The following is a 14,696-nucleotide window of genomic DNA, read 5'->3' as shown; positions in this document are numbered from 1 at the left end:
TCCTCTCCCTCCTCCTTCACCACGTCATCTTCCTCCTCCTTCACCACGTCCTCTTCCTCTCCCTCCTCCTCCACCACGTCCTCCTCCTCCCCCTCCTCCTTCACCATGTCCTCTTCCTCTCCCTCCTCCTTCACCACGTCCTCTTCCTCCTTCTTCTCCTCGTCCTCTTCCTCTCCCTCTCCCTCTCCCTCCTCCTCCTCTTCCTCTTCCTCTTCCTCCTCTTCCTCTTCCTCTTCCTCTTCCTCTTCTTCCTCCTCCTCTTCGACCTATTCCTTCATTTCTCTGTGGATCCATTGTTCCAAAGCTCAGTGAACTGATTCGGGCCCTTTTATCTATTTATTGAAGGATCTGATTGATGTGTGTTCAATTTTGACTCTTAGTGTTTCCACCTGGGTAATTGTTTATTAATTGAGCTGAAGCTGTGCTGACTTGAGTGAACAGTATTGAATGCTAGTGCTTTCTAAATGACCACATGGTGTAAGCACTGAGAAATGTAGGGATTTGTGTGTAGAGTTTTGCAGTAACAGTTCACCAAATCTGACTCATGTGTTAAAGCAGGGGAATAGAGTTTATAGTCAAGCAAAATGGGTGTGCTTTTTGAAAAATGGCGTTATGGTTTTGAAATTTTAGTTCAAAAGCCTGGTTATAGTGTTTTAGCAATCGAGAAAAACTGTAAAAGTGGAAATATTAATTTCTTAGGTTTTGTAGCTATCTAGTGGACAAAGATGTAACAGTTTGACACTTTGACCCACAACAGCGCCAATTCAATGGAGATAAGCTTTACATTTGTCGTTTATTATGTCAAACTGTGCACACTTATTTTTTTTTGCAGGTCTCTTTTTCAAGTGCTCAAATACAAATGCAAGCAACACATAAAATAATATAAATTCTTAATACGTGCCACAGAATAATTCAGCCAACTAATCATATAAGCTTGTTACATACTTCATCAAAAATAACGTATCATGGCAATAATCAAGCAAGTGCATAGCTTTTCACATCTATAACTAATGCAATGTTCATTGTTTCATAAGGCATAAAAGCATGTTAACCAGCAAGAGATGCAAAGCCTTTAGGAAAGTAATTCTCAGCCACGGGGAGCAAGATGACTTAAGATTATACAAAAAAAAAAAAAGTTATCAAAGAAGTTTAGTTCTGAACCCACAGCAATCATGAAATTAATCATCGGTTTAACCTATATATATTTCTAGTTTCTGTCAATAAAAAAAGTCAGAAATACCAGTGGAAATATCTTTTTAGTTGACATTTGAATATTGAATATTGTCATGGACAATAGGTTACAATCATGGCTTTAGGAAGCAGCATACATTTCCAGAGTTCGAGAGACAAAGTAAAACACAAGAGCATTGTGCTGTTCTTCTTGCCAAAAGTTTTAATAAATATATTGAAAGACAACATCTTTAGAACAGCACAAGCCTGGAAAGAGTGATCTACAGTGGCTGGTCTTTGCCTTTGGTCAGAAAAATGTTAATCAGCCTACATATGCACATTTCTCCCTCACACACAACTCTGGTCTAAAGCTACTACACAACAAATCACCTGTGTGGCCTGTTGTAGGCTGACAGCTGCTGCCATACGACTAGTAAACTACAGCTGAAACGCATGCAGATCTTGTGTGAATCTGATACTGGGAGAGGGGTTTGACTTTTCTCCTGCTGAAAGTATCCCGACTGTCCCGTGGCAGAAGGGCACATTTCATGAATAGCTGGTCCAGAATATTACAAATCTAGAGAGCCTCAGGATGGCTCATTACTGAGAGGGACAGGTAGTGGTCTGTTGTTGTTGTTGTTATTCATGATGTCGTCAAGATCTTCATCCTCTATGACCACTATAAAATAAAATTCACATCTTACTTTTAACAGAGATGAAAATTCGGGTCATGCTTTAGTGTTCAGATACACTGTGCACAGTGTAAGTAAAGCACTATAGAATTACATTAATGAACAAGATGTAATCTTATTTAATATATAAATATTGTATTAAATATGTAATTCCATAAGTTATTATAACAATTATTACAAACTGTCTCCTTTTTATCTTATCTTTTGAAGTTGGTTAGTTGGGGATATTCTTGAATCTATATCTATGACTTCATCCAAATAATTTTTGGGAACTGGGTATTTGTAGAAATAGCAAGAATTCTCTGCTTAATAAACATCTCAGTTACATGGCCTTCAGAGAAATGTGAAACTGCCAACCCTGTTATGATTTTGTATAATAAATAGCTGTAGAAACATCAGCATTAAACTGTCTTTTCAATTAACACCTTGCAATATCATAACCTTGAGCACAAGGCTAAATAAACAAGCAATAAAACTGTCAACCCTGTTATGAACCCAGTTACCCTTTAAATGCTTATTAAAAATATTATAAATTATCAAAATAAATTAAACTGGTCTCTTTTTGACTGTCCAATCTGTCCACGGTTTTTTGTTATTTAAACCTACTTGTAGTTTATGTTAATATATATAAAAAATCAAAACAAGAAGCTTTGTCAGAAATGCCAGAAGAAAATTAGCCCATGGGGTCCCTTAAATGTTGTCTAAAAACCACCGCTGATATTTCTACAAACATGTGGTTTTTAAATCGGTTATTTACAATACAAAATCAGAAAAACTTTACTGACCTCTCTTTGACCGTCCAATCTGTCCGAGTTTGGGGGCCCTCTGGCCTAACCTCCGTTGAGGGGATTCGGGGCTCAAGCAGTCACTGTTGAACTCAACCCGCAAACGCTGCATCTGACACACCGAGTCACGAGGACTCGGTTGAAGCTGCCCCGATGGAGGTAGGAGCTCGGGCATATCCGTTGTGTCAAACATCCCTGCAGCTGGAGTTTCTTCCCGGTTTCCAGCGGTGACGGTGTCCGCTTCCCCGCTGCTCATCAACGCCTCCTCCGCGCCCGTGTGCTCCTTCTCCCCCTTCTCCCTTCCACCACAACAGTACAGCATTCAGAACTGTAGCAGACGACGAAACGGACGTAGCAAGGATATAACAGTTATTTTCACTGTATATATTGGCCGGTGTGTCAGTTTGCTCAGTGTTAGCAGTTTGTCGTTGTCTCTGCAGTGAGCTCGTGTTTCATTCCACTTCGTTATTCAGCTCTTGAGCAGCATCCCTCGGTAATGACCGTCTTCGGGCTCTGTGTGTCTTCCAGTCAAAGGATGCAGTGGACCGGATGGCGTAAACCTTCTCTTTCTGACTATCACATTAGTCAGTCACTCACGCTCCTTGAATTACTGTTAGACGTTAAAGATAAGGTTGGGTAGTTATATATTATGATTATAATATGTTGGTATCTATCTATATATCTATCTAGTGTGTATATATTTATATATGGTTACATTTCAAGATGTCCTTGTCAGTGTATTTAACACAAATATGCAAACACTGAGTAATATTAATTAATAACAAGTACTTACTTTATGGTTAGGATTTGGTTAATTGCTTGAATGCGTAATTTTCTGTAATTATTCTAATAAGTACATGCAAAGTACATACTGTACTATACATGCTATACACACACACACAGTATATTCACAATACATTCACATTGTACCTAAGTACTATGGGGACATTTGATCCTATTTGGAACTATAGTTTGAAAGACCTGCTTATTGTTTTGTGTTAATGTTGGAATTGTATGAGGAAAAACACATAAGGATCCTTCATGACTGGTTCCAAATTGTAATAGTCAATAGGACTTTCAGACTAGGGATGTTGTCTCTGTAAAACATTTCAACAGAGACAGGAAGAGGATTCCGTGACTCAGGGATATCCCAATCCTACACCCCTTCTGTCATGACTATTGTATACTGCCCTGTACTCCAGCTTACAATTTACTGACTTTAATCCTGGAACCAAACTAATAAATCCGTAGAGAAAGTTGTAGCTCTGCTCATCTTCAATCGCAATCTGTCTCTGAGATTACTGAAGGGGACACCGCGCATCCTGTGCATCTTTAAATCATGCTTTCAGTAAATACATAATGTGAAACAACTAAAGATGCTGCGTCACATGATGAGTCAGAAAGAAAAATACAATAGGAAGAGGATAGAAACCAAACAATAAGGAAGAAAATAAGCAGGAATGAAAGATGGAAATTATTTGTTGACCTACCTTGGCTAATGTCCATGTGAACTTATGTAACTTGCAAAATGCTTCAGATATTTCCTTATGAGTCTATGGAAACTGTTAAAACACTTGAAACAAAAGCCTCTGTCAAAAGTTTCTCAATGACTCTCTTCATCATTTAAATTTTTATGCATGATGTCAAGATATGAGTTTCAGCATGTTACCGGGTCCGTCCTTAATATATTGCATTTTTAATGAGTGAGAGGCACTTGTGGGAAATTTTTAATGGATGCTGCTGCTAACAGAATTTCTTTACCTCAGCAGAGAACGTTTAGAAGCCTGTCAAAAAAAAAAAAAAAAAAATCGAACGCAGCTTTTATCTGACATAAACTGAATATGAATCTCAGTGAGGAAGTCTTTTGATTTTGTTCTGTTAGAGATGTAGCTTGACTATTTTCTCCCAATGACGGCCTTTCAATTTAACATTATAACCATTTGACATTTTTTTTAAACATTCTGGATAGATTTTTGACATATATTGGATATATTGTTCTATGAGGCTGTTTTTATTGTGCGGTTTTGAATAATTGCTTTGTTCACTCTCAGAAAGGTACAAAAGCTGTCACTTGGGCTAATATGTATTACTAATATATACCTTTTAAGTACTAATAAGTATACTTTAGGTACTAATATGCAGGTACTAATAATAAGGTACTAACAATGAGATACTAATATGCTTTTAAAATGGTACCACCCCAGTGACAGCTTTTGTACCTTTTTTCTGAGAGTGTGGGCATTCATGTCACAAGTTTCATGAAGACCTATTGTATATATTTTTATACATTAAGCATGTCTGGATTCTTCATCTGCAATGGAGCAATGCAGTCTTGTCCTCCACCCTGTTTTGTGTGTGTGTGTGTGTGTGTGTGTGTGTGTGTGTGTGTGTGTTTCTTTTTTAGTGTAATGCTTGAAAGATGCTGCTGTGAACGGGTCTAACAAGTTAAGGAGGTTTCCTTGAGAGCCAATGTGATGATCTTATTCTTTTTTTTTTCATTTAACATGGTCTTGCACTAAGTATAAAGGCTAGATTGTGATCACATATTTAGAAACAACAGATACTTTGCATTACGTTGGAACAGTCAACACAGAGGTGAGTTTAGATTTTCTACACATATATGCAGGATTAGAAGATCTTTTCATTATTCTTATCTGTATTTCTAAGATTATTATTTAACCTTTTGTATTATGACTCATAGATTTTACTGGGACACTTGTGAGATCTGAATGCTACATAAAGCTGTAAACACTTCAGATTTTAAGATGTAATCTCTTATATGAGGAAAACATCTTTAAAAACATGAATAATACAAAATATAAGTATTTTTGTTAACAATATAATATTTTACATATATCATCATTTTAATTTAAATGTTATTTATATGCTGCCAGTCAAAACTTCGGAATAATTAAGATTTTTTTAATGGTTTTGAAAGAAGCCTTATGCTCAACAGAGATGAAGGCACGAAATCTACAAATCACTCTTATTGGTGCCAGGAATTTGTAATGTGTTTTGAAGCAGCTACGTAACATACTGTAAATGATAAGAATCCTGACACACTGAAAGGCAGATATGTTTATTAATATATCTCACTAACTGAATCACTTTTGTATTGCATACTGTAAGATGCTTATTATTATAATAATGATGATGATTTTCTGTCCATTCCTGATGTAATTTGTGATGAAACGTAAGGATATTTAAGTTTTCTTTTTCTGCTTAATGCAATGTCCGTTTTGTTGTGTATCTTTAATGTCTGTTTCTCATCAATATCATGAAAATTGTGATCAACTAAAATTAGTGTTTGACATAGTTGGATAGATGTGATAGTGTTGTATATTTGTGACTTGAATGTACTCAATATCATTGGTAACAACTTTTAAAACGTTTCTGTTTTTGTCTTATAAAGCTTATTAAAGCAATACAGAAATGCATACAATGGCTTGGGGGAAAAACACTTTTTGTCACCAGGATTTAATTTAATTTAAGCAATACGTAAAGTGCAAAAAGAATCGTAAGAAATGTGTATTGCTTCGCATGTTTGCTTTTTTTGTGATTGCCTTTTTAAGACTGAAAATCTTTCATATCTTTCACTTGTTAAGCAATAAATTATTGATAATTTTCTTTGACACTTTCCTGTTCATATCTCTGGAAATGTGGTTTGTGTCTGTTACTTGCATAACGATATGTTTGTAAAATTCCTGTAGTCTACGTTTTCATGTGATTTTGTTGATGCACTAAATTACTTCTTTACATTCTTATTAGTAGTATAGGACATAACTTTTATTTTAAATGTTTATGATAAATAACGCAGAACATTATAGACATATTAGGAGTGATGAACATGACCTTTCAATATTGATATTATTTTTGGGTGTTGGCATTGTCATATATAGCAGCTACAATGCATGTGTGTTTTGTGTCCCCCTGCTTGGCATTTTTTACAGATTAAAAACAAGCAAACACAAAAACAACACATCTGTCAAGTTGACAGCATACCTGCAAAACAACATACTTGCACAAAAATAGCATCAAGGTATCCAGCACAAAAAAACTCTTAACCTCTTCCCTACAGCTGTGTGAGTTTTTTTTGTAATCAGTTTGAAAGCCTAGTGAAAAAAAAGAAAAAAAAGTAGCCTCATAGATAAATTAAAAATAAGAAATAAAGTCAGATTTGGAGATAATTCTTAAGCTATAAAGTTGCAATTACAGGCCAGAATAAAAAGTTACACCAAACATTTTTTTTTAAAGTCGAAATTAGAAACATTGTCGCAGTTGTGACATATAAAGTCGCAATTAAGCTAAAGAGTACTGGTGAAACGTCTATTATAGGCCATAATGACATTTTTGCCCCATATATTTTTAATTAAATCATCAGTGGGTGTTAAACGCAGAGCCTAACCAACCAAACCTTGATCCCACGACTGTAAAGACGCCTTCATTTAAACAACAGGCCCGGGTAGCTCCGCCCACACTGACATATCATTGGACAGAAGTGCCACTGCTTATGTATATTAATCATCCTGGACGAATAGGGCGTGCACTCTACTGACTGTGTTTTTGTGACCGTGCCAGTGTAAACTGTCAAATTGCTTGTCGATGGAATCTAGTATCGTTTCATAAGAAGTAACCAAATGTTTTCTTAAAAAGAGAATAGTTGAAACATAAATCTTACTTTGAAATTCACTATGAGAGACAGGTAAACAAATTAGTGCATTTTTGTAATTGCCAAAATTAAACTAACCCTCTGGTATTGTTCGGTCATTTTAGACCGAAAAAAATTATTTTTTAAAAATCGCTACACCATCCGAAACTCGGATAAAAATAAAATAAAATTAATTAATTAAATAATTAAATAATGAATTAAATCCGTGGACCTGATTCTAAAAAGCTAAATGGTCGTAAAAAATAGTCGCACTTGAGTTGTTCAGGGTCACAAATGACTGCCATTGGAAATGAAAGGGAAATACCCAAAATTTTAATCTCTTTACTTTTAATCTCTTACTTAATATATTCAAAGTCAGAATACATAAATATCATGTACTTTTACTGTGCTTATTTCACATTTTTATCAGCATTCTCAACTTATCAGCATTCATTCTCCTTCACTTTTATTGTATAGAAAACAGCTGCCCTATATCGCCAATGAAGATGGGTCTTGAACGTCATTAATAGGCCACTTCATCTACTACTGCCTTAATGGCAGCTCTACCTTCATGTTTAAATCTGCTGGATAGCCTACAACTCTTCTGGTGTGACGTAACCTATCCCAGTCTTCAAGCAGAAAGAGATTGATGCCGAGTTTTTTATTAAATAAAATAAATCCAACAATCTGACCTGTGATGCAGTCTTTTGTGACGCACACCATGTTCATTCAATTAGGCCTGAGGAGAACTGGTCGCCTGACTTAGCCTGGTTTCTCCCAAGGTTTTCTTTCCTCCATTTCTGTCACCTGATGGGGTTTGGGTTCCCTAGGTGCCACTGTCACCTAGATATTATTATTATTATTAATATTATTCATATTATCGATTTGATGGCACTGACACTATCAGATGAGAAGAAAACTTGAATTGGATTAAGCTGAATAAAGACTAATGAAGTGCTTTATAGCTGAATTGAATATGATCATAATGGACAAATTCTGCAACATCAACAATGTTGTCAGAAGTCAACAGTGGGTCAAAGCCGATACTACATGTTGGATGGCCTGAGGGTGAGTAAAATTTTAATTTTTGGATGTCTTCACTTTAAGATTCTTGTCTTTGTTAGCATCATTTAGCAGAGAAACAGCAGTTTATCTGTTGTTTATGATGCTCCAACTCATTCACTTTTCCTTAATAATTTTAGTACCATTTCTATATATATATACATATATATATATATATATATATATATATATATATATATATATATATATATATATATATATAATTCATTTGATTACATTTTTGTGCTCCTTGTGTTGATATTACAGTAAAAGGCTTTACTTGTCATTTGGTATCAAATCCATAGGTCAGCTGACAAACTGCCTCCAATTTATATACAATGTTTTTTAAATGTTAATTAAACATTATATATTGATCTTTGATTAATTCTATACACATGGGGCCCTATCTTTTAATATTATTTGTCATAGTTCCACATTCTCCTTCATTTACCTCTGTGTTATGAACTGTTGATTTTCTGTTTCTCTTGTAAGAATGCAAAGAGCGAGGGGAGGAGAGATTTCAATCACATCCATTCACACTGAATCAGACAACACAACCCCCATTTTCCCTTTACTCACTTTACTGGACATGTTTTCAGGTTTAGCAGCATATTTTCTATGCTTCAGTTTTTTTTTTCCCAGTAAAGAAATCTTGCATATATAAATACGTTCACTTTTTACTTTCTTTTGACAGAAAAAGGATCAGCTGCACTAGAACGAGTAAGTAAGCCATTTCTTATTGTTTCACTCTTTTTTCAGCAGTTAAACCAAATGTATAATTTACATTCTGTTTTTTTTTTTTTTGACAAGGGTTGGAAAAAGACCTTTTTGTATGTTTTTTTTTTTTTTTTTTTTTTTTTTTTTTTTTTTTTAGAATGTTAACGTTTCCTCTTTTGAAATGTTTGTCTACTACTCGGATGCTAAATTGCCTATTTATTATATTTGTGTACACTATTAATTAGTTAATGTTCTTTTTGTAAATTACTTTGCAAACCTGAACACAAAATCATTTCACACTATTGATATGATTGTATGCACCCTGAACATGAATTATGGGTGAAATGTGAAAACCATATATTAGACACAACAGACTCATCTGTAAATCATCTGTAAGTACAATGGATATGAAAGAATTTGTTTTATTTTAGGAATGTACACAGAGTGTGTATACAATTACATTTTCTTTGTAATTCTGTAGCATTCTACAATGCTAGATTTTATATTCTTTTGAATTAAAAAAATCTAATAATTAAACATTATTCTGATCACTATACAACAAATATCTGATAGAACGATATTCATTAATTTGGAAATTTGACAATAGATAAATAGATTACATTTATTTATTTTGTGGTTGTTATCTTTGTTGTACATTCATATACATTCACTGTCCTCACAAGCCTTAAAAAAACTTTGTAGTTATACATCAGAGGAAAGGTCTTATTTTTTATAGTTATTTTTGAACTATGAAAAACTTAAAGTGTGCATAAAATATTTGGGTCAGCTAGTGGAAACTGTTTTAAACACGTTGCTAACAAAGATTTCTGGATCTAAGTTGACTTTAGTTTCCAAAGTTGAATTACATTCAACCTTCATAAAACATACATCAACAGTATTTCCCCAAATGTTGTCCAACTCTGAACTTGCCAAACAGGGTTGTTAGAACTGTTTAGTACAGTTTCATTCTATGCAATGTTGCAAAAGGTGACTGCAATGCATGCATGCATGCTTTTGAATTTGTATACAACTAGAATTCCTTGCATTACTAAACCTAATTCAATAGACTGTCCATAATTCATTCGATTATACAAAATGTAACAACATTCTTTAAATTCCTTTAGCTTTCTTAAGTAAACTCAATCATTTTAGTTGGGTCTTCACCAAAAATGGCTTGTAATACGATATCTTGTTTTTCTTTTTCTTAAGTGTGATCATCAGTGCAGAAGTTCAGTTTACAGTGCCGGTTTTCAGTGACCATTTACTTAGGTTTGAGTATTTTAATCAGAGAGTAGTTTAAAATAACATATATCACTAGGATCAGGGAAACCTTAACATTCTTGTCATCTTTCCATACCAGTAAGATAAAGTCATTATGGCGACTGTAGTTGTGCAGCAGCCTCTCGGCAAGGATAGGATGGAAGCTTGGAATTCAGGAATATGTGACTGTTGTGAGGACTTGAATTCTTGTAAGTATGCTTGAAGGCCTTATAATAAATATCACAGATCCATTTTTTTTTTTTACTGTTCATTAGAATTAGATGCAAATTATATCACATTATGTGCATTTTTGGTCCTCAGGCTGCTTTGCGTACTGGTGCTTTCCTTGCTTTACCTGCGCCACCACAGGAAATTTTGGAGAGAGCACTTGTCTCCCTCTGTTGGACATATTCGGCCCAGCTCTCATGGCCGCATTTGGAATTGGACTATGTGTTCCGCCTGTGGGTCTGGCAATGAGGGTGGCAGTTCGCTACAAGTATCATATTGGGGTGAGTTTTTCCTGTCCCTCTACCAATATAAGAAAGAGGGCCGCAGAACAATCATTTGTTTGTATGTGTTGCAACAGGGCAGTATCTGTGAGGACATCATGATGACTTGCTGTTGTATCTGGTGTTCTTGGTGTCAGATGAGTAGAGAAATCAAAGCACGCAAAAAAGTTGTCAGAATATTGCAAAGAAATCCCATGATTCAACCAGTTCCAATGGCAGTCAACCCACAATTTGTCGCTATGCAGCAGCCGAGAGTGATCGGCGCCGCACCGGTAGGAGCTGGTCCTGCAGTCCAGATGGGCCCAATTATGACTGGTGTCCCGCCTTTTGCTATGTAGAAGTTCACTGCAGGTCTGCCACACAAGTGATCCATATAGCTAACCTGTTTAATCAATATAAATGATTTTGTGTGAATGGAATGAATTGGGTTCATTTGGAAAATATGTTTATATTGTTTACCTTATAGCTTTTATTTTTTTCTTGTTTGATTTATGGAATCAGACTTATTCAAATGATTATTTTTTAATGATTTAATAAAAACGGAGTAAATTGTTCTAGAAGTCTTGTTTTCTTCAACAGTGATGATTCTCGACTTTGTCTGTTAATAACTTTGAGTCTTACATAGCAGACGTGAGCACAACTTTGAAGAAAACTGATGAACTGTGTACAGGCATAAATGGACAAATACAGTTCTATGTGGCTTTCACGTTTACAGTGTGCAGTGTGCTTCAAAAATGGAAATAGGATGAGATTTGTAAAAAATAAAAAAGCATTTAATTGTAATTGAAGTGGTTGTATGTAGTATATAGACAAATTACTTTACAATTTAAATTTGTTTGTGTTTGCAATTCAACAGTTAATAACATTATGGCACAGATATTTTGCATATCATGGTGGACAGGAAAACTTTGGGCTAAGAATTATTTTACAGTAAAATTATTTTGCCAAATAGAAGCTAAACTCTACATTACAGTTGACATACAATGGTCATTAAATGTTAATTAAAATGATTTATTGTTCTTATACTGTTATGTTTTGGGCACTATCATTTAATATAATTTGTCATTGAAGTATATGAGGGTACATGTGGAACAGTGCAATTTTCTGTCTCTTTTGTAGAATTCAATGAGAAAGAAGTGGAGAGATTCCATCACACCTATTCATGTTGAATCAGACAGACCTTTTCTCTACTCAGACCTACTCACTTCTTTAGACATGCCTTCAGGTTTAGCTGCATTTTTCTTTTTGTGCGTGTGTGTGAGTGTGTGGCTAATTAATTATATTGTTTTCTTTGAAATCTCACATGTATAAATACGCTCACTTTTGCTTTCTTGTGACAGAAAAAGGAGTGCTAGAAAGAGTAAGTAAGCCATTTCTTATATTTTCTTTTTTTTCTTCCAGCAATTAAAACAAATGTATAGTTACACCCTGTGTCTCTTTAAAATGTGATGAGGTGACTTGTCAAAATGGGTTGAAAATAATTGTTTTTACAATTTTTAATGTTTCGTCTTTTGAAATGTTTGTCTAATACTTGGATGCTAAATGCTATATTTATTACATTTGTGTACACTGATAATGATATATTAGTCGCAGCAGAGTAAATCATCTGTCTGTGTGATGAATATGAAAGATATAGTCTTATTTTGTTTTCAGAATGTACACAGAGCTGCAGGCTACACAAAATGGAATATTTATGAATAAATAGTTTTCTCTTTTTTGTTTGTTTTGTTTTGTAAGATTAAAATACAAGTTCTCTTTATAATTGTGTTTGAATCCCATATTCTTTTGAATTAAAAAAAAGTCTTTAATGACATGATTTTTGAATGAAATGTTTAGTGATTAAACTCTGATCACAACTCAGAATAATTGGGACGATAATAAGTGGTTTACTAAGATTTTAAGATAAATGAAACTGAAACCTCGCCAGTTCTTTGCAATTGTCAGTTTTGATGTGTTTATGATCTTTGTTCTACATTCATTCACTGTCCTCAAACCCAGAGGAACCGGTTTAGGCATTACTGGCAGCTACATCAGAGATAATGTATATAATTGGTTTTTAACTGAAAGTAAAATAATTTGGTCAGCTAGTGGAAACATGTTGCTAACAGAGATTTTTGGATTGAATTTGACATTTCTTACAGCAGATACTGTGTTTGCTTCAGAGAATGAATTAACACACACACACGCACATGCACACGTGCACGTACACGTATACACACACACACACACACACACACACACACACACTGTTTTTGTGAATTGTGGGGACATTCCATAGGCGTAATGGTTTTTATACTGTACAAACTGTATGTGCTATTGCCCTACACCAACCCTACACCTAAACCTACCCCTTACAGGAAACTTTGTGCATTTTTACTTTCTCAAAAAAACTCACTCTGTATGATTTATAAGTGTTTTGAAAAATGGGGACATGGGGTAATGTCCTCATAAATCACCTTCTCCTTGTAATACCTATGTCATACCCATGTCATTATACAAATTTTGTGTCCTCATATGTCACAAAAACTTGCGCACACACACACACAACTTGCCAAACAGGGTAATTTGAACAAACATTTCATTCTGAAGAATATGGTAAAAGGTGATACAATACATCCACTGTAAAATCCAATAGTTTACCTTACTTGGATATAATTAGTTATCTTTACTTAGTTAAGTAACAGCTAATTTTAAGGCGAATAAAACAACTTACTTGCTGCAATGAGTAACTCTTACTTAAAATATTCATGTAGCCACAACAAAACCGGTGACATTAATACACCAGTGGGAGGCAGCAGTGCGCTAATGTGTTGCTAATGTGCAACAAAACAACAGAAGAAGAAGTACGGACGGTTTGAGAGCATGCGCAACAAGCAACGGTTTTTTTTAATTTGTGCGCCGAATTTGCTGAGACTGCTTGCATTTTTACCACTGGACAAAGACAGATTACTTCTATACAATAATAATAAGGTAAGGTTCAAAAAATATTTGTGTCAATCAATGTATCTTTCTGTGTGCTGCTAATTTTAACTGACTGACCTGGTCAGCGGTGTTAGCTAACAACAGATACCATAGATCTTTGCTATTCTGCTGTTAGAAAAAAGACTGTAGAAATACAGAACTTCTGGCGTGTTTTGGCGAATTTAAGACTTTTAACTTTTCAAACTGAAAAATTTGTAGCTTGTTAAAAAAAATGAAAATTCAGAGATACAATTCATCAACATGCCAAAAGTCCTCAAGATGAGCTCACAGTAGGTTTTAAAGTCAATCTTTATGTGCCACTGATAATTCATTGTTTACTGTAATCTTTTGCAGTGTTAACACTATCATTTAGTGTTAGAGGCTTTGGTCACTTAAGGTATTTTTAAGTTAACCATGTTATTGTCAATATTTTTAATACATCACAATCATAGTCATCACGTGATCACACATTTCAGGTTTAAACTGAACGAGCTCTTTGTCTTGCAGTAATTATTGCTTTGCTGTGTTGAAACACCTACTACTGTAATACAGAGGAAATGCTGCTTTTCAACTGGTTTTATGACTGAGGCCTCAAGTAGATATGTATAGAAGTTTTCTTTCTTTCTTGTAAAGTATGCAAATATCAAGGAATGAATGTGTCTGTAATCTACAATTCACAACAATAGTGGAGCTTGCCTTTAACTGAAGAATTATTTGTCATGTTTAGGACAAGTGCTTGTGGCAGCTGTCTTCTCTGAACAGCAGTCTGGCGAACACCATACTGTTTCGGCCTCAGTACACTGAAGGTAAGGCATTTCATTTTTAATCTTTTATACAGCAGTAGAGCAGTTTTTGACTCAGTCATGTGCTACACTTTATTTACAATATTAAA

At 34.7% G+C, this 14,696-nt stretch overlaps 1 protein-coding gene and 1 long non-coding RNA gene across 3 annotated transcripts in view; both read left to right on the top strand.

Annotated features, from left to right (window-relative positions):
• The first annotated feature begins 9,063 nt into the window (after positions 1 to 9,063).
• LOC107586220 (cornifelin homolog B-like) lies at positions 9,064 to 11,266 on the top strand. 2 transcript variants are annotated; one of them, XM_016273481.1, is made up of 4 exons: positions 9,064 to 9,077; positions 10,435 to 10,543; positions 10,656 to 10,843; positions 10,921 to 11,266. In XM_016273481.1, exons 2-4 carry the CDS (start codon positions 10,450 to 10,452, stop codon positions 11,179 to 11,181), a joined length of 543 nt encoding a protein of 180 aa, XP_016128967.1. In that variant the 5' UTR covers positions 9,064 to 9,077; positions 10,435 to 10,449; the 3' UTR covers positions 11,182 to 11,266. The 2 variants fall into 2 exon arrangements, with proteins under 2 accessions (XP_016128967.1, XP_016128966.1); XM_016273480.1 differs by lacking the exon at positions 9,064 to 9,077 and adding an exon at positions 10,306 to 10,343.
• Positions 11,267 to 13,523: 2,257 nt separating this feature from the next.
• LOC107586219 (uncharacterized) overlaps positions 13,524 to 14,696 on the top strand; it is a 4,776-nt gene continuing 3,603 nt past the window's right edge. The window contains exons 1-2 of the long non-coding RNA XR_001609327.1: positions 13,524 to 13,813; positions 14,532 to 14,610. This is a non-coding gene — a long non-coding RNA (uncharacterized lncRNA). The remainder of the gene's footprint in view (positions 13,814 to 14,531; positions 14,611 to 14,696) is intronic.

Source organism: Sinocyclocheilus grahami, unplaced genomic scaffold (genome assembly GCF_001515645.1).
Source record: "Sinocyclocheilus grahami isolate Dianchi unplaced genomic scaffold, SAMN03320097.WGS_v1.1 scaffold78.1, whole genome shotgun sequence".
NCBI classification, from domain to species: domain Eukaryota; kingdom Metazoa; phylum Chordata; class Actinopteri; order Cypriniformes; family Cyprinidae; genus Sinocyclocheilus; species Sinocyclocheilus grahami.
Note: the sequence above shows the minus strand (reverse complement) of the source record. Positions and strands in the feature narration are given on the sequence as shown.